General features: G+C 48.0%; 1 protein-coding gene across 2 annotated transcripts; it reads right to left on the bottom strand.

Annotated features, from left to right (window-relative positions):
• Positions 1-213: 213 nt before the first annotated feature.
• Positions 214-27,689, bottom strand: PPP2R5D (protein phosphatase 2, regulatory subunit B', delta). 2 transcript variants are annotated; one of them, XM_010296985.1, is made up of 16 exons: positions 27,630-27,689; positions 23,179-23,196; positions 20,715-20,847; positions 19,276-19,451; positions 18,776-18,886; positions 16,858-16,950; positions 16,222-16,352; positions 15,765-15,824; positions 14,974-15,082; positions 14,052-14,105; positions 11,107-11,277; positions 8,916-9,043; positions 6,737-6,838; positions 1,609-1,681; positions 1,042-1,158; positions 214-679 (listed from the first exon to the last, which is right to left on the bottom strand). In XM_010296985.1, exons 4-16 carry the CDS (start codon positions 19,342-19,344, stop codon positions 542-544), a joined length of 1,356 nt encoding a protein of 451 aa, XP_010295287.1. In that variant the 5' UTR covers positions 19,345-19,451; positions 20,715-20,847; positions 23,179-23,196; positions 27,630-27,689; the 3' UTR covers positions 214-541. The 2 variants fall into 2 exon arrangements, with proteins under 2 accessions (XP_010295287.1, XP_010295288.1); XM_010296986.1 differs by lacking the exons at positions 20,715-20,847; positions 23,179-23,196; positions 27,630-27,689 and having other exon boundaries at positions 19,276-19,488.
• Positions 27,690-27,903: the final 214 nt, after the last annotated feature.

The raw sequence follows: 27,903 nt of genomic DNA, 5'->3' as shown, positions 1-27,903 counted from the left end.
GGCAGGGCGGAGAGAGGCAGAGCCCCCACAAACTCTGCCACGTGCTGCTGTCCCAAGCTCAGCCTGACCCCTGACTGCCACAGGGCTTAGCTGCACACGCAGCACGGGGGCAGACATGGTGGAGATGGGCACCTGGGACTTGTAGGAGCTGAGCCACGCATGGTAGTCTCTGGCCAACACAGAGCCTGTGTTGCAGGGCAGCAAGGTTCTGGGTCCCAGGCAGAGTAAAAACCAGGCAGTAGCTGGAAATGAAGCGATTCCTGCCTGGGCTGATAGAATCGCAGGTCAGGCAGGCTCCCTTCACGCACGCACACCCAACGTGGAAAAGCAGGAGAAAGGAGGAAAAGCAGGAGGACATGACAGTGGCAAGATACAAGTTATAACGTAAAACCAGATCTACCCTGGAGGGATGCAGATGGAGTGGAGGACAGGCACAGCTCACCATGTTCATTCCTTAGTTTTACATGAGAACCAAGTGCATTTCCGTGACCCCTGGGGGAAAGGGATGGGGCAGAGCTTCCCGGGCCAGCTCCTGAGCCCGTCAGAGAGCCTCCTGGCTTGAGGTGAGAAACTCTTCTGCTCTCTTGTGGGCCTCCAGGGCTTTTATAGTGTAGACGTCCTGAGGAAGCTCAGATTTCCTGCGCAGCAAAACTTTCTCCTTCTTCATGTCTTTCAGCATCTACAGACAAAGCAAAAGAGTTAGCGATCAGTACCAAACCCCTCCAGCCTCCCCATTCTCTGATTCCAACCACTCTAGGATATGCTAGGTGACACCGCAGCATGGTGTGGAACAGGCTGAGCACCAAACATCGACCAAAAGGACACAGGAAAGTCCCACTTGCACTTTTTCCAGAGTGGGAGCATTAAACTCCACTCTTCAGACTACAGGTTGATCTCTTAACCATCAGGAATGAGAGTAGGGGTATTTACCCTCAGAACACTTGGAAAGAGCCAGTTTTGGCTGCTGGACCCTGGACTGACTACGCTGATGTCCTGGCTAGTCCGAGAGTAATTGTGGAAGGACCCTAATCACCTACGAACCTGCACAGCCTCTGTCTCCACCGTTTTCTTCAGTAGCTGTATATCCTCCGCAGTTGGGGTCTCCGTTTCCATACAGCAGACAGGAGGCAATGATGGAGGTGCGTAATACATGGGGTACTGCAGACAACACAGACAGCTGGAGAGTCAGCACGCCATCCAACACCAAGCCTTCTCCCCCAGCATCCTAACACAGCATGGCACACTTCCTCCAGTCGCCCTCTCTGGCACCCACAAAGGTAGTAGTAGGCACACAGTCAGGAAAGGAGCATCTTCTCCTGCCCATTCCTACCTGTGCCCTTGGAGCCACAGCACACCACATGTGCGGCCGCAGCTCAGAGAGGAGTCCATGAACACATACATGCTCTCTACAAGGCATTACTTAGAGGTCAGTGCTACAGAGGGCCAGGCTGGTAAAACACTGCCAGCATCCCCAAGACACTGGGTCTTGGAATGGACAGACCACCGCTGCAGCTGTGTGCACAGGACTGAGAACTGTGTGCTGAGGAAGCAGGCCAAGATCCCCATCCCATTCTTGTCTCATTCATCCTAGGTCCTGCTGTTACCCACCTGGGGGTTCAGCCGGGCCAGCTCTTCTATTTTCTGCCACATTTCTTCTCGTTCCTTCATCCTGAACCTTCCCCTGCAGAGAGAGAGAGAGCACAAGGGAGTTCATAAAGAGCAGCTTTTACTCACAGGAATACACAAGCAAGAGACAGCAGAAAAATGCAGGTAAGGGGAAGAGCTGCTCTGTCCTTCAGAGACTCCTAATTCTATTTACAGGTGAGATGCGGCAAGAAGAGGGGACATGCTGCAGCTAGCAGGAGGTAGGCAGGCATGCTCCCCGCTCACCTCAGAGCGCAGGGTGGCAGCAGTGGGCTGCACAAGTACTTTTTCCCTGGCTTTGTGCTGCAGGAGTGGAGCAAGGTGACTGGTTTCTGGAGTAAAGTAATACACCAGTCTAGATGTCAAACACATTTTTCTGGTGCCCCACAGGTACAGAGGGACAAACTGCCGTCTCCAATAGAGCTGGGGCTCAATTACCCACAGTTCCTTCTCTCTCTGGCCATAACACACCAGAGAGCTGCCAAAACCGCCAGGCACAGCTTGAACTTGGCACAGATTTTGGCACATACCTTAAGTGACCATTCAACTGGGCCACCTGTAAATTGCAGGGCAGTAAATGCAAAGAGAGGTGAGCATCCACCACTCCGTGTTATTTTCTTTCTACATTTTAAAGATCTGCACTAAAATCTCTCTTTATTTCTGATTTTAACTAACTATCCAGCTTTCATCCCAGCTACCGGTCTCTCTAGTGCCCTACTATCCATGCTGAGGAAGTTCTTATACTCTGTAATCACTTCACACTCTTGAAATATATGTAAGAAAGCAGGCTAAAGATGAGAATGAAGCGGCTAAGCATTCAAGCAGCAGACTACTCCATCAGAGAACACAGGGACAAAAAAACCCCCAGTAAACAACAACCCCAAAATGAATAAACCCATACCTCATTTTCTGGCAGAGCTCTTGGAGATCTCTGCAGAAGACCATGACCAGGATTTACCACCGATCTTCCCTAGCTCTTTCCTGCCTCATCCCCAATTTCTCTGGCACCCTTTTTAATGTCTGGTAACAGAAACGTATGTATTACTCCAATCTTGCCACTGAAAATGTAGACCAACATGTCTGTCCACAAAGGCTCTCACATCATGAAGGGCACTGCCCCTCCAAACCAATGTCTACTTTTGCTGGTATCACGTCTACCACCGTGCCTTGTAAGGCTGTAACGAAGCTGATTTTGCTTGGCCAGACTACATCACATTACTGGTTTGGTACACAGTGAGCCAAGAGCACTCATCTAGTCATTCAGCTCCATGCATCTCTAGCACCAGTTCTTTCCTTTCAGATCACCAAAGCAGTCTGAATAGCATTGGGGAGGCCCTCTGCTCCTCATCGCACTTTGAGATCCACCAGTTTACCCATCATGTGCTCAACTGGTATTGCAAAAGTCCACCTTACAAAGAGAATACCCAGTCTGACTAAGAGCAACACTTCTAAAAATCTGAAAGCTTTACACCTGTGATCACTCTTTTCAGTTTCATCTTTATTTTGATGCCACATTGACTTAACCGTACTATTATAGCTGTCCAACATCCCTCTATAGGGGAAGCTTCCTCCCAAACTCATCAGTCAGCCTGGCTTTACCTCCTACACTAGGACATTGCCATTGCAGTTTATCTGATAGTGTCACTCATCCACGTGAGTCTTTCGAGAATTCTACCTTTCTAAACAACAATGCCTCACAGGACAGCACTGAGAATACAGGAGCAGCAACCCCAGCCCTGCTTTCTAGGTGATACGCACCTCACCAGCTCCCTTCATTCCTGACCCCATTACTAGCAGTATGAGAAAGCCACTGGCAGGACATGTGGAAAAGAGCTATATTGGGAGGTGTCTTCTCCTTCCCACTGCTGTGCCCTACACCGAAGGAGGCAAGGTAGCTGCTACCAGGTGTCAGGATGGCCCCAAGGCATGCTGACACCACATTTCTTGAAAGGCAGTGTTCAAGGCCCTCACACTTTTACAGAAGGCACATTCAGGACAAGACACTCTATCTGCTCCAACATCCTCACTGGTTTCTGAAGGGTTCTAATGATTCAAGCAGCTTCAACATGTCTGGGGACATTAGTAAGGTGCAGTCGACCCATCTGCACTGAACAGCAGAGAGCCCCTCCACATGTCCTGGGGAGAGTCTGTCCCTCCATAACCAGCCTTGGCTGCAGCTGCACAGCTAGGGGTGCAGTGGCGACAGACCTGAGCCAGCATGTAATTTGTAGGCATGGTAATTAATTAAAAACATGGCTAAGCCTTTTCTGAGCAGGCCTCTCAACATCTGGTTGCAGCCTAATTGTGTACCTACAAGCTCTCTCCTTTTCACTGTTTCACATTTACTGGCTTTGTTCGCATGTGCAGTCCTTCTCACATGTGCTATTTTCTAGTTCCTACCTAGCGCAAGGTCTCTAGTGGCTCCTTGGGAAAACACTTCATAGGTCTCTCTTCTTTTTCTATCTATGCTAAAGAAGCCTCAGCTTTTCAAACTCATCAGTCTCACTGAATAAGGCCGAGGTCCTGTGGAAAAAGCAAAGTATCACACCGATAAAGGTCAATCCTGCATTAGTGATCCAGCTGGCATGCCCACAGGCAGTCTTCAGCACACTGCTTTACTCTAGACTCTTCACAGCCTCACAGGTTTTTATTAGAAAAAAAATTATAATTTCTACTCTGTTTAAGTCTCCATATTCGAAAACAAAACAGCAATTGACTGCAATGCCATGTCACTGTCCACTGACAGGCATGGTCTGCAGTTGGCTTTGCCAGGGAGGCAGCAGAAATGAGCAGCGGATGCAGCATGTCTTCTCCACTGGAAGGGAAGCAAGGGGATCTGCTGCTCACTAGAACAGGTCGCAGCACTCTGTGGAAAGAAAAGCGGGTAGGGCAAGTGCAGGAATGGCATCCCAAACTGCAAGGCAAACTCTTCATCTATGAAGCTATCTCCTTCCACCAGGGAGACACCACTAAACAACTCTCCTGCCTGTAAAACATGCTTTTTCTAACCCTGTTCATTCCAGCAATGACTTATTCTGTTACACTCCAGAACATGCAGCCACAGCGTTAAGTACACATGATTTGCTTGTATTTCTTAGATATTTTAAAGATTAGGGAAAAGATGACATTTTCACAATGGACTTAGGTAAAGAACTCAGGCACACTGCTCCAGCAAACCCAGGTTTCTAATCCATCTTCCCATATGCATGCTCTTTTTCCCCACCATTGTCCCACATCCTGTCCAGTCCTAAGCCCCTTGCCCAACAAACCCCGATCTCCTCACTTCTCCTCCTCTAAATTGTTCCCTTTACCCATCCAACTCCTACTATCTGTTGACATTAAGAGTAACACTACCCTCCTCCCCCAGCCTGGCTCTTCCACTGTACCTCAGCCCAAAGTCTCTACCTCCTTTCTACCTTCTTGCCTGGACAAGCTGCTCTTCCCCATAGCCTGCTGTCTTCCCAGCCTTCCCCCCATTTCCTTCTGCCACCAATTTCCCCTTCTAATTGTTTCCCAGCCTGTCCCTATAGACCTTTCACAGCGTTCCCTCCCAGCTCTAGCATCCGTTCAGAGGGGGACCTTTACACACTTCTCAAGCAAAGAACAGTTGCTAATGCTGTGCTAGCAACAGCAGAGTTGAGCCTTCTTGTTTTTGTCCAGAAAGGCCTCCTTAGTTGGGTCCCTGTGGCAGGGAAATCCCACTTAGCCGAGGAATTATATCATTCTCACTGTAAGTAAACTCATCTCAGATTCAGCTGCTAAAAGACATTTTTACATCCCTCCCACCAAGTTTTCAATTGACATTTTACCAAATTTGGTTATCTAGGATAGCAAAAGGCATATCCTTGATAAAAACCCAACACAAGGTTTTCTGAAGCATAATTAGGCAGGGAGGCACTAGAGGAAAAAAAAAGTCATCATCTTAATGTGAGCAGAAAACAGTACAGCTCTACTCATCCATTTCTTGGACAGCTCTGAGCTGCTTTGTTGACCTTTTCAGAACAATCCTCCATCAGCCATACATCAATGCTGGGAACAGTCACCCTCAGCAGGTCAGCATAGGTAGAAGCTAAACAGGTAGAAAATGCTCCTGGTGGAAACACCAGGTAGATCTCATAGTAAATGTGCTGTCACTGTGACTTAAAATATATGTGAAGACATTCATGGGCTTCACAAATGCCCTAGAATGGGAAAAAAAATCTTGCTTGCTCCCAATTTAGATGTTAACAAAACCTTAATTTCTCCATACGCAGGCTACCTACCCCCAAGCTCTGATTCCTCTCTCTTTCACAAAACAACTGAACGTATCCAAGAGCTCCCCACTGGCAGCAGGGTTAGCCCTGCTCTCCTCACCACCACCCTTGCGGCAGCCCTGGCTCACCCAGGAATGAGAAGCACTATTTTATGTCACTAAGTCATCAGAAAACAGACCCAGGGGGAAAAAAAAAAGTTTCCTTCTAGCTTACTGAAGTGACTCATCTCACCAAGGCAAAACATGCAAGCACCACAACAAGCACAAGGAAGCAGAAAAAGTGGGAGTTTTTTCCTCTTTACAGCATCATTGTACAGGTACTTGCTGAACTAAGATTTTATGCACACCATTTGCTCTTTGAAATTCCAGGTATTGTTCCATCTTTATTACTGGAAAATTGCAAGCGTCCTGTGGCATGAAAGATGCGTTATGCCTACTGCAGCAAAGCTCTTCAGAAAAGCCTTTCTAAAGCAGCAGGATTCCACTGGCGTCGCTACAGCATATACGAACTGGTAAATATTTCCAAGGCAGAGCATAACCATCTCTGCAAAGCTGAGTATCCTCTATATTGTGATTTATTTCCTCAAGACCCAGCAAACTCTGTCACTCTTTTTCCAAGCTACCTGCTTCAGCAGAACTGAGAAGGTTTTTTATTGGGGCACATATCTTACCTCTTCTCATCCCTACACATAGTTATTGCTGAGGAATCCTACTTTTTGACAAAATGATTTACACTACCTTTCCATTTCCCCTCTGGCTACCGGCATCTACCATCTGTTACTGTACCCCAAGGAGACTCCAGAATGAGTTCAAGTTACTTGGCAAGAACCTCTTACTCACTTCTGTTTCTCTGCCTTGTATTGCTGTGTGCAGTCATCAAAAAGCTTTTGGTTCATCTCCATGAATAGCTTCAGTGCATTGTAGATCAGCCCATGGATTGTCCTGCAAAGAAATGAAGGAGAAAAAGTCATGGTGGTATCCTCCAGGTTCTCAGCCCTGAGTTAGCCCCAGCAGTACAGACAAGAGCCAACAGCAGCAGCAACTCATATACTACAGCAATGTGACAAAAGATCTTCACACATTCCCAGCTCTTAGTATAGGAATGCCCCCTCCACAAACATAGCACAAACTATCGCACAAGGAGAAAGAGATGGGGAAGAAAGAGAAGACCACTGGGGACAGGTCTGCTCTGACTGTGGTCTGACTAATGATTGCAAAAATATGAATTCATGAATTTATTTGTTGTAGTGAGAAACTGGGAAGGAAGGATGTTAGGGACCTGCTCAGGGCTATTCTCAAGGGGGCTTTACCTAATCTAGCTTTTGTGCCTCCCACAGTTCACCTCACATATACACAATGGCTTTTTTGGGGATGACCAGTGTTCAGTCATAAGCTTTGTCACTGAGCTGGCCAAAACACAGACAGTCAACAGCCCTATAGAGATGGAAACCAGCACAAAGAATACCATAGAAGAAAAGCTGACTTCATGTCAGCAATTTATGGATAGGTTGCACTGTGTGTGAGCTGTCTCTAGGACAAGGACTCTCCCAGGGAATAAAAACAAGTATTGAAACTGTCTCTGAAATATCTGACCCAAAGGCAAAAGATGAGAGACTCAGTATAGATTGAGCTCTGTGCCTCCCCAGCTATACAGATGGAATAAGGAAGAGAGCTACAGTCCTGCTGGACTTATGCAGGCTGTCTGACAAAGTGTTGGAGTAGATGAGCTACGGGAAGGAAGAGAAGAATCTGAGGTACTCAATCTGCCATGAGAAGATGTGGCTAGTGCTAAAACAAAGACAAGGAGAAATAAGACGAAAACACTTTCAGGACTTCTGCCATAACACTGGGAAGGAGACAAGAAGAAAAGACAGAAACAGCAGAATCATGAATCATAACTGTTCCAGGAAGGAAATAGAACTGGTGAAGGGTTTCAGACAAGAACTTAAAGTCCTTTTCTGAACTCTGATCAGGTGCGGTAACACTGAGCGAGAGTGCCTGTGTGCATCTGTCTGTGCACACATGTGCACGTATGAGTGTGCCCACCAGCACAGGCATGTGCCTGTTGGTGCGTGTGTGTGCCTATCTGGGTGTTAGTGCACATTCATGTCTGCGTATCTGTATCTAGCCCAGTCTTTAGAGCACCCTTGACTGGTGGCTCAAGTTCGTGCTTCCTGATACAATGAAGAGAAGGAAGCAGTGAAACAGCAGACCAGCAGGGAGCTCTCTGCAAAGAAGTTGCGCCTCACAACCCTGTCTTTGCTACCAAAGTATGCTACTAAGCCCTGGACTTGCCCAGCCTCCCTAGAGTTAAATATTTTGTTTTTTTCCACCCTCTAGAATAGGAGAAACTGACTTTTTTTTGTCTTCTTGTGTTTTTTGCTGGAAGACTTTAGGATCTCAGCTGTGGACTGAGTACTTTTAGCTAATTCATTGAAAGTAAGTGAGTTTTACAACTTGAATTAACCGGGTAAGGAATCAACTGAAGAAGCAGTCCAAAGAAAGGCAAGTAGAAAGTTGATGGGAGAACCATAAAACAGACTAGTATAAAGGAATCAGACACAGGGGGCAATCATTTGACATGGGACATCTGCCTAGTTAGTTCTGCTTCCTCTGTTCTTCCTGTACTCAAGGAGTCAGGCACTGTGTTAGCCAAGGTCTCTGGTCATGGATAGCATATGGGCAATCATTAGTTAACAAGGAGCCAGAATTCAGCTGGAAAACCTACTGTACATCTCCAAGAGACCTGCAGCATTAGTAATATGTAGGTATCAAACTCTGGGTAGACTCAATGGCCCCAAGGCGGGTCATTGCAGGTGCCTGACCCCTTGCAGAAGCAGGCCACTGTGGTCTGTTGTGGCACTCTTTCATGCTGATACTACTAACAACCCCTCTGGCTCAGCACCTGGTGTCACCGAGTGTCATGCGTCATTGCACTGTAGCAGCATGCCCCAAGATCGCTAGTAGGTCAAGCAATCCTGCATGCACAGCAAGTGCCAGGGCATGCGGAAAGACCTACTTGTTCCAGTGACTCTTGGAGTTCTTGTAGAGTGCTGGAAACATGATCGGGAGAATTTTGGCTGCATTATCGCTGATCAGGCTCATGATATATTCGTTGTTCCAATAGTACAGCGCTCGCTCTGCCACCTGCAGTGGGAGAGAAAGCCATCCTTGGAGAGGCTCCTTGCAGTAACACCTGTGGTGCACAGGAAACTGTGCAGTGCTGAGACCAGAGCTTGCCACCACCCAGCCGAGGAGCAAATGCTTCCCCACAGTATGGGCAGCAGGGTTGCCTTTGCCAACTTCTACAAGGCCATTCATCCCTGCTGCCCAGCCTTTTTTCCCTTAGTCTCTGCCAGGCACTTCTCACTTGCCTGGGGAAAACCTCATGCTCTTGACTAGGCCAGTCTACCATCCATATACTGATGGCTCCAACACCCTTTACACAACACTTGAGGATAATAATGTCATCCACTCTAGGTCCCAGCTCAGACTAGCTCCAAGCCTCCTTCGTTTCCTCAGACTGTCCTCTGTAAAGCTCCATTCCTGCCATTCCTTCCTGCCCTTCCCCACAACAGTCTCTCTGGGCTTTGGAGCATGCTTCAGTCACCAGGCCCACAATTCATCCCCCTGATTCAGTAAGGGTGAAAATATGGAAAAAATCTTAGGGCAGCCGTCCTGCACTAACAAGACAAACAAGTCTAACAAGTTTCCACGTAGTGATAGATTCAACCACAATTCTTCATATTCAACCACAATTTGGGCAATGCAGATCACCAGGCTAATTTCTGCATTTAGCACTAGCTTGAGAATGGCTTAAAAACTAGGAAGACAGACATCCAGCCTCAGTTTCATATTTCAGATGACGGAGAACTCACTACATCGCCTTACATACTGTTCCACATGAGTAAACTACGGGAAACTCATCTCACGTTCACTTTCATAGCTTTCGTTTCCAGCTACCAGATCTTGTTAAGACTTTGTCTGCTAGATTAACACTCAGAGAAAACTCTCCCCGACCAAGGTGTTCAGATTTACCAAGAAGTCCATTTTTGCTCTCAGACAAGCTGCAAACACAGAGACTGTTCAGCTTGACTTGTATGGGACACCTTTGGGCTTAATTTTCTTAGGCTGTAAAGTATTTGCACCTTTTCCAGGCTTTTCAGTCTTGTTTTTCAAAGAGCTGGCAGCAGATGAAGACTCCTAGCAAGTACAGGACGCCTCTCCTCCAGCCTTTACCCTACTTTATTAAAGCTCCTGTTCCCTTTGGTAGCTCCTTCCACACCCAAAGGTCATGTTAGTCCTTTGGTTCCCATCACCACACCAGTAATCCAGCTGATTTCCATCAGGTTCCCCCAGTCCTTTCCAGGAAACAGTGATCTTCTACATGACCTAGACTGACCTCATTTTTGGCTTGTAAACACATGACTTTGTACCTCTCTGTCCCAAAAGACAGACTGAAGCCAGTCTGCCTCACTCTGCAGTCACACTCACTCTGGGGAGGGCTATGTCACTATTTAACACCCCACCCATACCTCAGTCAGCCACGTGTTTCACCAGCAAGCTATCTTCTTCCTGGACACTCTTCATGAGGTACAGTCTAAACCAGTGAGCCAAGAACACCTGCTAGGAGCTACTAGCAGGTCCTACCAGCCTATGCACTTTTAAACCTTAAGACTACCAGCCACAGGGATTGTTTTAGCCTGGTACTACAGCAGCTTCCCTTCAGTGGGAACAAGGAAGCAGCAGACTCTAGCACTTTTTCAGTATACCTCACTCTTTACCACCTACACCAAAATAACACAAAGTACCTTCTCTGCACACTGTCTCTTTGGTTGGCCTTCCTCCAATACCGCAGCCAGCTTGGTTTCACTGTGACAAGGTGACACTGGATTGATCTCCTCTATGTTTGCTAGCCAAAACAGGAGGTGGCAGAGCACCTCTGCTCCAGCTCCACCCTGCTGAAATATACGGCACAGTGCAGCAGGAGGGGCTCCACTGCTCTGCTTCATTTTCTCTTGGGATGAGCTTGCTCTGTGGTTGTGGTGAGGATTTTCACTGCCTCCCACCACGTTACCCCAATACTCACCCTGGCAACACCTCCATGTGCCACTGATCCACAAAGACAAGCCCAAAAGCTGTGGTGTCACCGTCACATGCCAAATGGGTTACAAGCCACTGCCCTATCCCCTCCCTGAGCTGCAACCCACCTGGAAGTGTGGGCTGGAGACACACTTGGCCAACTGCCTGAACAAGGGCTCCATAACTTTCACAAACTCAGATGGCTCAATCACGTCCAGGATCTCCTCCAGCTCATTTAAAAACATCACCTCCTTGGGACTGTGAGTTTTCGGCCAGAACTTCAGCAAGCCCACAATCACCTGAGTGAGGAGGGTACAGAGACAGTGTTAGAGGCTAAAACTTAACATTAGCTGTGAAATAAATTTTTAAAGGTCTGGTCACAACAGCAGAGGGGAGGAAGTAACAGAAGAGGTTTTCTCAGAAAGTTACCGGGGAAGAAAGAAAAGCCCAAATTCTGCCAAGTTGCATGCAAGACAGCAGCACTGCCCAGATTGCTACGATTTTGTACTACAAGCACAAAGCTTGGAACCCCTTTTTTCCCCAAACATAGCTTAACACAGAAGGCTCAAAGCAGAGTGGGCAGCAGCTGGCAGATGGTGCAGAGCAACCATGGAGGATCGACTAATAAAATTGGAAATGCTATGGAGAAGGTCACTGAGGAATCATTATTCAATATACTGCAGAGCTTGAACACTGAGGAGCACCCAATCAGTAATGCATGGACGGGTTTGGGACAAGAAAAAGGAAGTACCATTTCACACAAAAGTAATTGGGTTACGGACCTCATTCTTGCAAGACTTTGTGGAGACTTAAAGTCCAAACAGACTCCAGAAGGGAGTAGACAAGTTCATGGTGGTTACACCTAATGGTGATAATTAAATGTGACAATGCAGATGCAACTTCTGGCTGAGTAAACTATTGCTTACAAGATTCTGCAAGAATATACTAGGGGAAGGGCTATATCCCTGTTTGTGTTTGTATTTATTTATTTTTAATATTGCTTCCTTCCCTACCCATCTGCTTCTAGACACAGTCAAAGGCAGGATCCCAGATCCTGCAGACCTTCACTCTGTTGGAAACACTGGTACAGCATTTACAGAAATGCTAACTCTGTGGACACTAGATTCACAACTGACAGTAGGAGTTGCTCTTTCAAACTCTGTGCACTTCAGCAACCTGATCCTGAAGCCAGCACTCGAGAGGAAGTTCACAGCAGTGGAGGGACAGAGTAGGCAATGCAACAGCAAGATTAGAAATATCTGAGCATTATGTTTCCACCAACTCAAGGCTTGAGAAGCCAACAGTTTGGTATCCTCAGTGTTTGTCATTAATCAGGTCTGCCATTCAGGCAAGAGTTAGCTTCAGTGACTCAGACATAATTTCTCCTACAGCTAAGGAGGTGCGAGGTGTGTCAAGTCTGTCTTTGCTATTACTGAGCACATCTAAGGCCTTGCTCACCTGGCAGTCATTCAGACTGCTGTTAATGCAAGAGCTACCGTGTCAAGCCTGGCTGAGCAAGCTTCTGGGAAGCCCACTCTAAGCGAGTGTGGACCTAGTGAGTGATGTGGCCTCCTTCCAGCACTGGTGCAACATCTCCTAGTGCATTCAGAGCCTTGCTGAGGCACAAGCCCTGTAATTCGTCAAGACTTTAATAACCTCAGTCATTTCAGGAGTCTATTCAAAACCTTCACAAGCAGGATGCTTCAACAGGCCACAATCTGTGGCAATACGGCCTTGGTATGTCTGGTTGAGACCCAATGCAACACACTGAAAGTAATGAAATTGGGTCATCCCACTGCTTTCCACAAGCACCAAATCAGACACAGGGTCTTCAATCCAGGGGCCAATAACCCATTACCTAGGAAGCAGTGACAAGCTATGGAGTTTTACTATTTGAATAAGCTGCAACATTAATCCTGGAAATATTGACAGATTTCTATTTCTCTCTTCTCCCTCACCCTACAGTAAGCACTTTGGCAGGAGGCTGTTGGGCTGGATGTCAGCCACAGGAAGTACTCAGCATGATCAGGAAGCTACTTTATGCAGTTTGTTTCAGAGCAGGCTTTCAGGAACACAGGAAATGGAGGACCCACATTTAAAGGAAAAGCTGGGAGGTCTGCTTCAGCACTGCTGGTGTCAGAGCTGAGGAGCCAGAAAGCTGACAACAGCTGACCAGCTTCCACCAAGCAGAGTCAGGCTCACCACGAACACACACATTTCAGCCAGAGAACAGAACGACCTCAGTTAGTGTTACTCATTAAAATGCTCACACTTTCCGGTGCTCCCTGCTACAGTGACACAAGCATGTGTTCTTTGGCCATCTGCTGTTTTGAGGCTGTGAAGCTCAGCTCTGTAGAAGACATTTCCTGCCCTGCAGTGGGAGGAGAAACACTTGTCTCCTGCTTGCACCCTCTGCCAAGCCGGCATATAGCCTGGTTAACACTGCAGGTCTGCGCAGACCGTAACTGGAACATGTGAGGTCCCCATCTACACTGCTCACGCATTTTAGAACCTTGTGTTTCCCAGCACTACATCCTGAAGGCAAATGTGTCTACAATGTGACTTAACACTATGGAGGTAGCAAACTGATGCTAGAGCAAGAAGAAGAATACTTTCATCATCAAGGAACAGTGGCTTGCCTAAGTAGACCTTTGTGTCCCAGGTTCTTAACCTGATCCCCGCAGTTTTTCAGCCAATTCTGGCAGTCTAGAGCCTTACTATTTTAGGGCCCCTGCCTGCTCATGCTGGTTCCATCAGATACCAGATGGCCATGTGTCTTCTCTCTGCAACATCTGTCACTAGCTGAAAGCTCTGCCCTGAAAGGACAGTGTGGTATAGTGTTCCTTCTGCTACACCAAGATCCGAAGCACAAAGGAAGACAATAGCCCACTCTCCTGAAGCTTGCACGCGAGCAGCACAGCCCCTTCTGCCCACAGGGTACCAGGCAAACACAGTAAACAATCCAGTTGACTCCCAGCCTCTGTAGCCTTTTTTCACACTTGCTGTACTCTAAGGAAGCTGTGAAGCTTTTTGGGACTTGACTGACACACAGAGGTTAAGCAAGGTTACTCACTGGCTCTGTCAAGCTGCTGTCTTTCTCCAAGAACTGTACAACACAGTATGCCAACTGTAGGAAAAAAAAACATGGCAAGATTAGAGTTTCCTCAAGTGTACCAGAGATTAAAGTGCCGCCGCCACTCTAGCCTGGAAGTCACATTATGCCCTCCACAGTGTGTGTGATGAGCAGATAGTTGCAGCTACAAAGGAATATAGTTCTTCGGATGTCAAGTGAAGGCTCTAAGACCAAGCAGGCAGGGCCTGAGCTCAGGATATTCATGCAGCATAAAGAATAAAACTTGACCCACCTAGAGCAGTCCGCAGCTAATACATCAAAAGCAAGCACATGGGAAAGAACAAACCTGACTATCACAAAGCCCTGCCCCATAAAGACAAGGCTGGGAGAACAGACACCACTGCTTAGCGCCCATACTTTTTCACTTCCTAGCCCGAGTCCTGATCTTCTCTACTCTTCTACTACGTATTTTAAATTGCAAGAAATTAATCTCTATACCAGCCTAGCAGCCCAGCACACTGATTCATCTGCATATCTCAGTGGTGACTAACAGCTGACACACCACACACACAGGCTCATGACTGCAGCTCGGAATTTTACCTCTGTTTTCATCAGTGCCCAAATATTTCACAAACTTCCAGCACAGAAAGGCAAAGCATGCTACAGCATTAAGTCATCAGGAAATGGCAGGACACCCTCTTATCAGCCAGTGGCAAAAAGCACACATGTATACATATGGGCCCAAGCACTGCAAGGCTGGGACAAATCACCGCAGTAAGGGACCAGTGCAGAGCCCAAAACATCTTACAGCAAGAACTTTGTACAACACAGTAAAGCAGCCCAGTGAATAGCTATAAGCAATCCTGAACAATGGCTTTTGCAAGAATCACATTCTGCCCTCAGAACTTGAAGCACTTCTCACCTGCGGGTGGTAGACACTGAGAGACTTCACCTTGTGCAGTGGTAACAAGACCCTGATGAGAAACATCTTGTGCTCTTCCTTCAGAGGCAAAGCAAACCCATTGATTATGCTGAGAAGAAACAAGTCTTGTTAACATCTTTACTCAGCAGAAATACAGTATTTCTCACTTCAAAACAATCAGTGGCTTGCCCTAGCTCTCATTAGTCACTTGAGAAAGCACCCACTAGAAGAAGTTTGGTAGCTGAGGTCCATCCTGCATGCTCAGTGAGAGTGTTTCCTCAGCAGGCCCAGCAGGGAAACATCTCTCATGGGGCCTGGGCTCTGCTCTGTCCTGTGCCAAGCTGAGCCCACACACACGTAAGCAGAACCTCTGGGGAAGGCAAGCAGAGAGGCAGCCCAGTTCTCAAGGCTGTACTTTGCAGAACAGAAGGATGGAGGCATATGAGAGGGCTGCAAACAGAAGGGCAGTTGAAGCCATGGAAAAGGCTGCCCACTGCTAAAGCTTCTCAGGGCTGTGATGAATTCTTACTGCCTGCTGAGGCAAGACAGCAAGGGTGACTGGACTCAAACTCAAATGAACAGGAAACAGATCTGGGGAGGAGAAGGCTAACACTGTGTTTATCAGCAGGCTGGAGAGTACTTTCACTGTGTGCTTTGTCAGATTGAGATCCTCTAGAAGAGGTAGCTCCTACAAGAACTGCTGAAGGAAGGCATTGCCAGCTCATGCAACATGTTGGGCTGGGAGGTCTCACTCACTATGGGTTCTCTGGGAATTCCAAAAGTGCCCTTACCTCCCCAGGATCTCCAGCAGCTCTGCAATCCCATTGTGGTGCTCTGTTTCATAGATGAACCTAAAGAGAAGAATGAGAGGTCATTGTCAAACTCTGGATACAGTTTGATCAGCAAAAGAAAGGAAAAACACTGGAGACAGAGAGTTTCCTAGCAAATAACAGAACTCCAAGACAACAGGACAAGGTGTAAGAGACAGAAGCAAATAAATGCATGGCCCCCAGATCAGCTAGAGCTCACAGGTCCCAACATTTGCTATCAGCAGCTACCACAGCGCTACCACATCCTCGCTGCTCTTAAGCACAGATGAATGCTATCCCTACCAAGTACTGTGACATAACTGAGTCACTTAGCTAATCACAGTCTGGATCAGAGAGAATCACAGCCTAGTGCCCCAAATTTATGTCACTGGATTGTCCCACTCATTCACTAGGCCAGTGGCACTAAGAAACATCTCACCTATAAAATATATTGTTGATCTGTCGCCTCACGTATGCTCGCAGACCCAGGAACTTCCCGTAGATCCTGTGCAGAATAGTCTTTAGGAAGTCTCGTTCTCTGGGGTCTTCACTGTCAAAGAGATCCAACAGCTGTGGGGAGAGAAATTCAGTCAGTGTCTGCATACTGCCTGTCTGGACAAAGCTGCCAGCAACACTGGGCATTGCTCCTGCTCAGCAAAAGTGGCTCTTTCAGCTGAGTGATGCCTTCAGCACCCTGAGTATAATGGTCACTTCCCTGAAACATGCAGCCACCTAGTCCTAAGCTGAAACATCAGCACTTCTTTCATCTCCAGAAGCACAGCGATGGCCTGCACACTCTACAAAGCTGTGTGTCCCCGGATTCCTCCTGCAAGGTCCCCAGTGCCCCTCTCCACCTGTACAATGAGTGATGAGTTCCAGGGACTACAGCTCACACACACTCACTCTGCCTAGAGAATTCTGGCTGCTCATTCAAGACTAGACAAAGGGAAAAAGAAAACCCACATCATCAAGCACCTGCTGACAAAGCTGGACTGTTTGCATAACACCTTGACCAAAATCTGCTGCATGTACTTCACAAAGGTGGTGCACAGTGGCAGGGGCAAGGATTACTTACAGATAGTACAAACTTCTGGTCAATGTATTTCTTGGCTACATTTGGTTGAAAGTCAGGCGATTCCAGGAACCGGAGGAAGAACTCATACACCAGCTACGGGAGGAGAAGGAAAGATCACTTAGAAATTCCTCCCCATCCTCTCACCAGTGTTTACTTCAGTTTTTAAATGTTTTCCTTCTCCTTAAGGATTCGGGGAAAGGCTCGGAAGCCTGAATGGGAGCACAGAAAACACAGGAACCTGTGTTTCCCCACTCAGTGGAATCAACTCAGCTGCCCTTGCTCTGATGGGCAGGGGGCTGGTGGCACATAACTGCCCAAGTCTGCATGAGATCTCATCACCTCAGGTCCCACCAAAGACAATAGCCATCTACTCAGATGAAGACACGAGGCCTGGGAAACTCTTCTCAAACCTTCAGCTCACGTCTCTACAGAGAACAGAAACGTCCAGAGGAGACGGCAAAGGCTCAGGCTTCATTGGAAGCCCTTGAGACACACCAAGGAAGAACAGAAAAGCAGTAAAATGAAACAGACCCTGGGAAAACACATTGTGTCCTCTGCCTCCTGGGGACTGATTCTAGACTGGCTCGGCCCTGTTAAGCCATGTGAGTTGCATGTTGTCTCCCACTTGGACTACGAAAGGTAGCTTGCTTTAAGAAGGCTGTCAGTGCTGAAACACCAACTTCTGGTCCTGCTGTCCTCCTAGACGGACAAGTCCATTCCAGGGCTGACCCGGCCTACCGCTTCTGAGGAGCCACTAGGCCAAACAAGAGCACTGCATCCCAAAGGTCTGACTCTGGAATTGAAGGAGCTATGGGGCCACCCATGCACATGTGGGGCCCAGCTGCCAAGGACAGCAGCACAGAAAAAACTGAGGTGATGATCAAAAAAACTCAGCACACACTTGCCACAAATCCATGCTGACTGCTGCTGACTTAAATCTGAGAAACTGATGCTTCCTAGCATTCATAGCACTCTGGTGCTGAGGACACGTCATTTTTATCGACACTCACATCCCTATGTCAACTGCAGCAGTGAGAAGTGATTAACCACTGCTGCAGAACTGCACCTTATTTCCTCTCTGTATTTTCTGCTTCATTCTGCAGTGCCTGGCTCTTGTTCTGCCTTTGTCTGCTTGACAACATGGCCCTGTGCAAGTGCCTGGGAAGGCCTCCCATAAGCTTACCTCCTGATTTCCACTGCTGAGCTCTGCTAAGCCAAGCTCACTGTTGCACTCATAACCCTTTTCACCTAGTTTGTCTTAAAGTCTATTTCCCACGACAGACAGCCTAATTAAAAGATCCTTGTCTTCCTTTCCCTCTTCCTCCCCTCCAGTTCCCTATCTTTTCTGGTCAAACATTTGCTCTCAGTTAACACAACTGAATTACATCCAGCATACAGGAGACATGTTAGGAGGTGCCAGCATAGGCTTTGCTTTGGCACCAAGCAGTCCTCCTCTTCCATGTGCCTCTGAGGGAGCTGGGAAAGGAGAGGAGTGCTGAAGCAGACAGGGGTGCTGTCTCCAATGCTGCTGAAGCCCAGACGATGAAGGGCTCTTGAGCCTTTGGGAGGGACATCAACACTGCTGGGAATTGCTTCTCACATAGGCAATACGGCACAACTCCCTCACTCCCAGTAAAGTGTTCACTACCTCAGGGCCACGTGGAACTACAGCCATCTGCAGGTGAATGTTGCACATAGCCATCAGCCTGTTTCCAGGACACCCCTGCTGCCTGCATTGCCCACCAGCCACCTCTGACCACCTCAGGTGGCAAGCCTGGTCTCTCCCCAACCCCACGCTGGCAACCCTCGCAGGCTGGGGAAACAGCCAGCAACAGGGCTGGCAGGTTCCAGCACTACGTGGACTTTCGACTTCCTGGAGATAAAGTCCACCGTATCTATATACCCCCCTCCTCCTCACCTGAAGGTGCGGCCAGGCAGCCTCTAAAGTAGGCTCGTCTTCCTCAGGGTCAAACTCCGCGCCGGTGGGATTGGATGATGGCGGGAGTGTCCGGAAGAGGTTCACTGAAAACTAAGTGAAAAGGTGTTATGAATGACGTTCCCTGCACCTCACAACAGTCCTCCCTGTAGCAAATCCTTCACTGCAGAGCAACACATTGTTATTTGCCATAGCTGTGCTCACAAAAAGATCCCTCTCTAGAGGCTGTAGGGTTACAGTCTGCACATGAATTCCGCAAGTGCAGTCTGTGCCAGAGACAAAAGCTTCCACCTTTACCTACACCAGGCACTGTCACACAACCCCTGCCCCACTTCTCTTTCTGGGGGTGTGCAGGTAATAAGGAATGGGTAGCACTGGGGCCACACTCCTCTTTGACAAATCCCTATCCCCTCATCCCCTGCATGCTTCTGAACAGTCCTTATTTCTTTGGCACACAAGCACAAACTGGACCCATGTCCTACCATGATAACAGCTTCAGGATAGATGGCCTCAGTGACAACATCACGGTTGTGTGTGATGTATTCCACCATCTCGTTGAGACCTGCTCGCTTCACCTCCTTGAACTTCAGGTCACTGAGGGGGTCAGAGATGAAGTCAAAAAGCACGCAGCACTGCCGCAGCTTCTGGATAAAAAGCTCTTCTCGTTCGTGTGGAGGAGCATCTGTCAGAGAGAGCAGGGATGTCTGTCCTTGGAGATAGGCAAAACATCTTCCTGGTTTGCCCAGGTATCAGTGTGATTTGCTTCCTGACCTGCATTCCCCCTCCCCTGTCACAGTCCCCCTTGAGCTGGTGGGGGAAGAGGGAGAGGCAGTGTTATCCCTGCTATGGAGATGGAACAGTGGAAGCAGAGGGATTGCAAGGCCTCTGGAGCAACTATCCCATATAGCGATTTCAAACATGGTAGTGGTTTCTAATCTGATAAGCATTGATCCTTTCCCAGTACAAGGTACACTGGAAAAGGGACTCACTTAACTATCTCCCATCACAGACCAGTGACACCCATGCCCTGCACCACACAGTCACAGAGCTGGGCAGAGCACACTGTAGGCTAGCTCTCCTTCCAGAGAATAGCTCAGAAGAGAGGGACCAAGGTGCCAGAGGCCCATATTAACTGCATTCTCTTTTTGATATGTTGCCACTGGAAACTATGCACTGCTAAGGCCAATCAGGCAAACTGACCTCTTGCTTGCAGAACGGCTGCTGAGCTGCAAAGAAGTCACACTTCCTAAAAGGACTGCCTGTTTCTGTGAGCAACGTCAGCAATGGGCCTGGCTGAGTGACTGCTGAAAATGTTTTGTCCTTGTCCACACTTAAGCCATGTTTAATTGCACCATTATGTAGACTAACTGCTAATGCTGGATAATTGCCCTAATGTGGACAAGTTCAATAGCACTACCATAATTTGCAATGGAAACTCAAGGAGGAGGAGGCCTGGTCCTCTCCCAGGAACAGATGGCTGAAGGAACCAAGAGCAGTCTGCACCAAGGTCTCTGCACTTCCCTGCACAACCTGCTGAAGAATCTTAGGCAATCCTAAGCACATATGATTTAACTGACGATAAACCCTAAATGAGGGTTTAAATCAGTTCAAATGGGAACGTAAGCATTGAAGTTCCCATTGAGCATCCTCCTTTTCTCTTAGGCTATCCATCAATTCTCAACCTGTTGCCAAGACAAGCACCTTTCCTAGAGCCATTCCCTGCCATGCTGCCAGCCGGAGGTTAGCAGGACACTGCCAAGGTCGCTTTGGGAAGATCCCTTACACCACTGCACTCTGCCTGGAGAAGAAGTAGCTTGTCATGCAGGTCACGCCCACCCCACAGCTTCTTTACCTTTAAGGGCTGGGAGCTTTTGTAGTTCACGGTTTTTGCTCAGATTGAAGCGAGAAGAGCTGTGCCGGCGCTCCTTCTTCACTATTTGGGGTCCCCCGGAGTACTTAATCTTATTCAGCTGGGTTGGTGGGGGAGCGCTGTTACTGGGCCGCTTATTTGAAGTTGTCTGCTGCTGCTGTGGCTGCTGCTGAGGCTGCTGGGCCTGATGAGGGAGAAGAGAGTAAAACAGCTCATAAGCTTTTACCTGCAAGTCTCACAAACAATCAGATACCATTGGCATCTTCTTGGACTGAAGAAACTGGGCACATTTTTCACTGTTGCACTTGCAATTCAGAGCATCTCACTCACTCCTGTGGGGCTCTAGACCCTTTGGTTGCATTTGCAGCATACCTGCAAAGTGAACATCAGTTTTACTCCTGTCTGCAAGGTACTAAAAAGACACCAGAGCCTCTTGGCACACTGGGTGCTAGGGATACAGAAAGCAAAGCCACACCTTGCAACATTATAGGAGTTTGTTGATGCAAAAAAGCAGAAATAAGAACTTTTCATGGTCCAAACAGAAATCTCAGTGTGCTGCTGCCTCCAATTACAGCACTCTGTACAACACACAGCAAACAAGCTTTGAAAACTAGCAAGTTGCTACCTTATCCTTGTGCAGGGAACCACCTAGGAAAAAGCAAGGCAGCCTGTAGTGCTAGGCAGACATCATGGCCCTGGAAAGGCAATAGTGAAGAACCACCAAAATCATTGCTGCACCCACAGACCAGGAGTTGTCAGTCTACAAGCCACACAGGCCATACCCAAACCTTAAGTCCGAGGCTGTGGGCTTTCCCAACCTGTCCTGGCTGCTTCCTCCATCTTCACCTTGTCTCAGCCTCACTGCTGTCTAGACTTCTGTCAATTTGCTTTTTCCACATCACCCCTTTTAGCCACACAAACTTTCTGCCTGCACTTTCCTCCAGCAGACATCCTCTCCACTTCAGGCTTGTTAAACAGCACTTACAGAGGCACTTTCTTATTTTTAGCAGGTGACCAGAAACTCAAGCCAGTGTTTGCTCAGCTCTGTTCTGACGTTGCTGAAGCTCTGCTGGTTCAAGTCTCACTTGGGCCATAATGGCTCAATAACTGACCCTTTAACACCACACACTGACCCAACTTATGGAAAACTTAATATGGAAGGGAGCAACATCCCACCAGCAAGCCTATAGCAGACAGCTCAGCTGGAGACAGCACTCAGGCTACTCTGGCTCTGTTGCGTTAGCCCGGTGCAATGCTCCCTCTCCCTTCCTCAGCTCTGCCACCTCCTTCCCGCTGGCACATGAAGTCAAGAAGCTGCAGGGTGAACCTGTTTAGGACACGACAGGGGTAGCGCAATGGATGGGGAGCAGAAGTGTGTGAAATCCTTGGACGTCACCCCTTCCTTCCCCCATAAACTCCAAGCTGTCACATACAGCATAACAGTACTAATGCACACCTCCCCAGAACACCGACCAGCAGGATTTTGAGGGAAAGTACCAACAGTGCAGAAGCTCATCAGAGCTCTCCTCCAAACGAGATATGGCCAATCTCTTCCTGTGAGGAGCAGCTGAGCTGCAGCTTACCTGAGATGGGCACAGTCCTGACCCTGAACCGAGTCCTGATGGACTCAAAAGAGGTACAGCACAGCACCACAGTGCAAGAGCAAGAATTACTGTACTGGCAGCATGTGGGGAGGCAGCAAGGTAGGAACAGGGAAAGCTGACTACAAGGAGACACTGCTCTACAGATTAGGCTCTGTAGAGCAAGTGCAAAGACTCCTTGTGAAGAACAGTGCTCAACATGAAACACCAATTGTTTTGTCAAGCCGTTACTTTGAACCAAAAATCAGAAATGTTTTGGTTCTGGTCTGGTTCTGCTTGAAGGAAATCTTTAGTGCTTCTGTTTCAAGCTCAGCTCCAAGCCAAGGTGGGCAGAGACAGTAAGATTTGAACTCTCTTCAGTTTAGATTTGATCTGATTCCTTTCATGGAGCAGCATTGTCCCATGATGAGAGTGATGTCCCATTGTCCCATGATGATATACCAGAGTAAGATAAGCTTGTGATGAAAACAGTGGTGTCTGACAGATTAAGTGGGCTGAGACTACAAATTGGAGGCAACTTATCCTGAACAGTGGCCTCTCCTCACTTAAGTCAGACTGAACCCTTGCTGGCAACCTTCCAAGAGTGAGAAGTTCATTCCTCACCCTGAATATTTGGGTATCAGGGCAGCATGAGCCACTCAGATGTGGTCCAGATGCTTTTGGGATGGCTAGTCCTCTAATCTGCATCACTTTCCATCCACAGGGAACAAGGGCAAAATCTGAATGCTGAGCCACCATGGAGAAAAGATGGTACAGAGAGAAACAAAAGATGCATCGGCGGCCTCGCAGGTAACACTGAGGAAAGCAGGACACATGGGTCCTCCTAGCTGAAGGGACATGCCTGTGCACTCCCCACCCACCCAGACATGCCACAGGAAAACGTTCTGAGCATGGTGTGTGTATCACATGCTAACAGGCTGTGGCCACGCTGCCTTCATCAGGGGTCTGGAAAAGTCCTTGCCACCAGTTTCTACAGTTTTCAACAGCTGGCATGAAGAGAGACAAAACACAGCTTCAGGTTTAGCTGCTAGTTATTGAAGAAACAGCCATACACATGCAAAAATCACACAACTGAGTTTGCTAGAGAAAATCAGATATACTCCTATGTTGCAGTGCTCAGAGAGTTTTGGGACAGATTAGTTCTATATGGACTTTCTGGCATCAAGCTGAATACTTGCTTTCAGGACATGCTTCCTGTGGCAGGCCTGCTATCCTTCAGTCTTCAACACCTGATTCTGGTGGCCAAGGTAGGAGAAGAGGCTTGTTTTAAGTTTCCTAACACTTTCTTCTCTGAAGTTTCCATCCCTGAAAACACAGCAGGCTGCTAAAACTGAAAGCTTTTCTCTTAATGCACAGGTGTCAACCTCACAGACATCAACACCAGCTGATCACTAACATTGTGCACATCTACCTGATCAGGCTCAGCCCCCTCCTGACAGGCAGGGCTCACACCACCATGGCAAAGCCAGCTGCCTGGGAGACACTGTTTGTCAGCGGCTGTTATGCTGCACATGCTGAAGTGACCAGAGAACAGCATAAAGCTGTTTGCCCAAGCGCGGTGCGGCAGCCCCACCTTTCCCACTCATGCCAACAGGATGGGCCAGCCCCAATTGCAACTGTGTTTGAACTCTTCCAGGCGCAGGCTCCCCGGCACTTCCTCCCTGCTGGTTCCCACCACCTCTCCTCCTTGCTAGGAACTTGCCTGCACAAGTCAATGGGCTCTGGACTTGCTCTGTGCCATCTCTTTACCCCGGGCTCCCAGGGACAGAGACCCTCTTCCCCAGCCACCCTGAGCTGTGCCAGCTTCTCCTCCGCTCTCTTATCCGTGCATGACCTCACCTCTGCAGGCACTCCTACTGCAGCTGGGTGCATCGCCACTCGGAAAGTCCTTCTGCTTCACTGGTCTCTTGAGCATCCCCCACTTGCTAAGCTTCTCAGCCCAGATCTGCTTGCAGCTCCTCCTCCTCAGATGACTCTTCCCTTCCCATCCCTCAAGTCAGTACCTGCTCTCTTTGTCTGCTGTTACGCAGCTTCCCTATTAAAATCAAGCTCCCTGCCTCACAAGTAACACCAACACAGTGTAATACCCGTCTCTGAATAATGAACTCCAGGTACTGCAGTAACAAGCCCCATGGAGATATCTGCAAAACACATAATACAGCAGCTGATTGAAAAGGAGCACCCTCTCCCAGAGCTGCAAATCTCATCAGCAAGGCTCCAAGCTGCCCTGGAGGCTGCAGAGCAACTTCTCTCTCCTCTTTACTGCTGCTGCTAATCCCTGCTCCCACTTCCAGTTCATTAAACTGTCTTCCCCACCCAGCTGCCTCTCCCAGTCTTTCTGGACAGGAGGAGTAACTCTTTCTCATCCTCTCATTCAACGCTGCTTCGTTTTCTGACATTTTTTTTTTCTCCTTAAATAGCTAAACAGAAATTCTCTCCATTCATATCTTCATCATGTTCCAGAGGGAATGAACTTAACAAACCTTTTATTTCCCACTCCCTGCTCTCATGTTTTCCTCCACTGCTCCTGCCTCTTCCTGAGCAAACTGCCCTGCAAAGCCAGGGGCTGGCCAGGTTCTGCTGGCTCTTCACCTCAGACAGCTTCACCCTAAGATGGGCATCTAAAAAAGCACTGCAGTACCCCTGTACTTACAAGGGCACTCAAACACTTGCCTTCCCATGTGGGGTTGCATTTGCTTTTGAACACATCTGCCCTTCCAGATCAGCTCCACTAAAAGCTCCTTCACTGCAGAGAACAAAGCACTATGCTTAATGGTTTCTGGACTGACTCCTACCCTCTTCATCTCCCTTCACAGAGATCCCCATATGAGCTCCTAGTCTGCTGCACTTGCTCAGATCTGTCAAACCAGAGATGCACTTCAACAAGCTTTACTCATTCCACCAGCCAGACAACTTGCCTGCAAAACAAGTCACAACTTTCTGGTACCAGGATAAATTAGGGCTGAGTCCTCCACTACTCCTTGGAGCATGGTGTGAGAGAGGAGAGCGCATACTGGAAAAGGACTGCCCAAATGCTGCTCTCCTGCTGCAAGCCCATTAAGCATTTATTGAGATACGAAGAAAAAAGAAAATTCTCTTTGGTACACACAGCTTTCACCTTAGAAAAAGGCAACCAACCATAAATCTGTGGAGGAATTTATAGGGCACGAAACTCTCACAATGGCAGCAGAGGCACCCAGGCTAGACTCAGCCCATCAACCCCACTAGGCAATACCACTCCTAGTGTTTCATGAGTCAAACCCCCTCCTGCTTCTGACAACAAGGAAGGACTCTTGCTCCTAGCACACGTTACCTAATTCCTCATGGTCCCCCAATGTGAAAGTCAAAATACCTTTCTGTGCTTCCTGAAGAGCAGGAAAATTGCATTCAAACTGGTATACATTTCTTCTTATCAAGCAAAGAGCTCTCTTCCATTCTGCAGCAGAGCAGTCCGGAGACAGGAAAGCACCAAGAGAGAACAAACTTCACTGCAAACTCAACAGGAAAAGGGAGAAGGACCTGTGGCAGCGCACACTGCAGAGGTGTCTCCTTTCTGCTCTGCTCTCTGTTCCTATGATCAAAGGAGACCCAGCCTTCCATCTTAAAGAAGGGCTGGATTTTGTTTAGAGTATGAGGAAGTGGCTGGGTATGTTTTGTGGGAGGGAAGGTTCGACGAATCACTTCTAAGTTTCTTCTGCACCCAGAAACAACCAGACATTACGTGCTGTTTCAGGTCATGGAAGGAAACTTGTAGCCTGCGCTACTCTTCCTTTCTTAGTGCACCACTTGTAACCAGGAGAGCAGCATCACAGCCCACCACTGATTTGGATGGGGACATCAGAGTGCTCTATTTGATGGCTATCCGTCACCCTCACATTGCAAGACCCAGGCTTTCCTTCCTCTTCCCAGAGAGGTGAACTCCGCAGACAAAGAGTGCCAAAGAAATAAAAGGTAAGTCTGACCCCATGATGCCAAGGCAGGAGTGCTTTCACTTCCTGAGAGTAGGCAGACAGCTCTCCCAGCAAGCTGTTTTCAGCTGTATACACAACATAAAATGGGCAGAGGCCAAGAACAGGATGGGATATGAAAAGAGAATCTACAAAACTGCCATCTGCTCCAAGGCAAACAAATTCAGCTTCTGATTCCTTGCTGGCCATACAGCAGATTAGACACAAGCACAGCTTGGACCTTGAAACTGAGCGGCTAGTAGTAGGGATATTTTCTGAGGGTCTGCAATACAGATCTATGCCTTGAAGAAAACTCTAAAATAACCTTATTTTGACTACAACCATCCCACTGAACTACAGATTTCTTCCTAGTCTTCATTAGCCTTACATGTTTCCCATCCCCAGTCCTCCCATCCCCAGTCCTCCAAATTACAAGTGCAATGTGTTCCAGACAAGACTCAAGCACACAGGCTTCTATGGACATAGAAGTGGCACAGTTTGTTTGCTGAATTGCAGTATTAAAAAAAAAAAAAAAAAAAACCAACACAAAAAACACACACACATACACACGCTTCCTTGGACACATGTACAATGCTCTTCTGAGCCAAGGCTCAAAATCCACAACCACACTGTTTGAGTGCTGGACGAACTCAAGTCTACCAGAAAAGTTCCAGTTTACCCAAATTTTTGTTAATTCCAAGCACACCTTATCATGTCATGAGGCTCTGCTGAGGCCATTGTATCACATCTGGTTTGGCAACATCAAAATTGAGAGTGAAAGAGACTTTGCACAGCTGGGAATACAGGCTGTGTCTTCTTGTAACTAATGTTGTATTCAGCAGCAAGGCTATTATAACAAAGGAGAACCACTTAATCTCTAGCAGCTTACCTCTATTCTTTCAGGTGTCCTATCCATTATTTCCTAGTTTCACTCTGCCAGAGAATACCTCAAAAGAACATGCTCCTTTTCCATTGCTTCTCACTACTCTCCCACTCTGACAAAAGATGACAACAGTGTTTACTGCGCTTTGCTCTGACAGCAGCAAGGAAGCTGCTCCTATCTGTCAGGCTTCCTCCTTCTTGAGCACCGTGGCTCTTCCTTCTCTGCAGCCAACTTTTTGCCCACCTCTGCGAGCGCTGCTTGCCATCAGCTTCATGCCAAATCCCTTTTCGCAGGGCTGCAGGGTATAAGACTCATCCTGCCTCTTCCATAGTCATCGTTCCCTTTGGGCCAACTTTCAAGGGGAACTAACTTCATCTTAAGTTTAGTCTTTGCTACCATCTTCTCTGATTCCGTAAGATCCCGGTAGCATACGTTACCTGGCAGAGCAGCTTGAAGGAGCTAGAATTAAAGATATTATTCCTCCTCAAAGACGAGTTGCACACGGACACTGCTGCATCCAAAGGGGAAGCCTTACCTCTTCCGAATTCTCTGCCCCACCATCCTTCCCACTACTGCTGCTGCCAGGCTTTGTAGTGCTTTTGGTAGACTTCGGAGACTCCTGAAACAACGAATACAACAAGAGAGAATTTCACCTTGTGAAGAATTTTAGCATCTCTTTGCAGACTTCAGCTGCACCCTACCACAGACCCACCCCACCACCACCCCCTGCAGTGAGCCCTGCTTCGGGCGGCAGCTCCCAGCCCCTTTCCCCCGAGAAGGGCACCCTGAACAACTCTCCCGGCCGCGGA

This window comes from Phaethon lepturus, unplaced genomic scaffold, assembly GCF_000687285.1.
Source record: "Phaethon lepturus isolate BGI_N335 unplaced genomic scaffold, ASM68728v1 scaffold43801, whole genome shotgun sequence".
NCBI classification, from domain to species: Eukaryota; Metazoa; Chordata; class Aves; order Phaethontiformes; family Phaethontidae; genus Phaethon; species Phaethon lepturus.
This window is presented reverse-complemented; position numbering and strand designations above follow the sequence as displayed.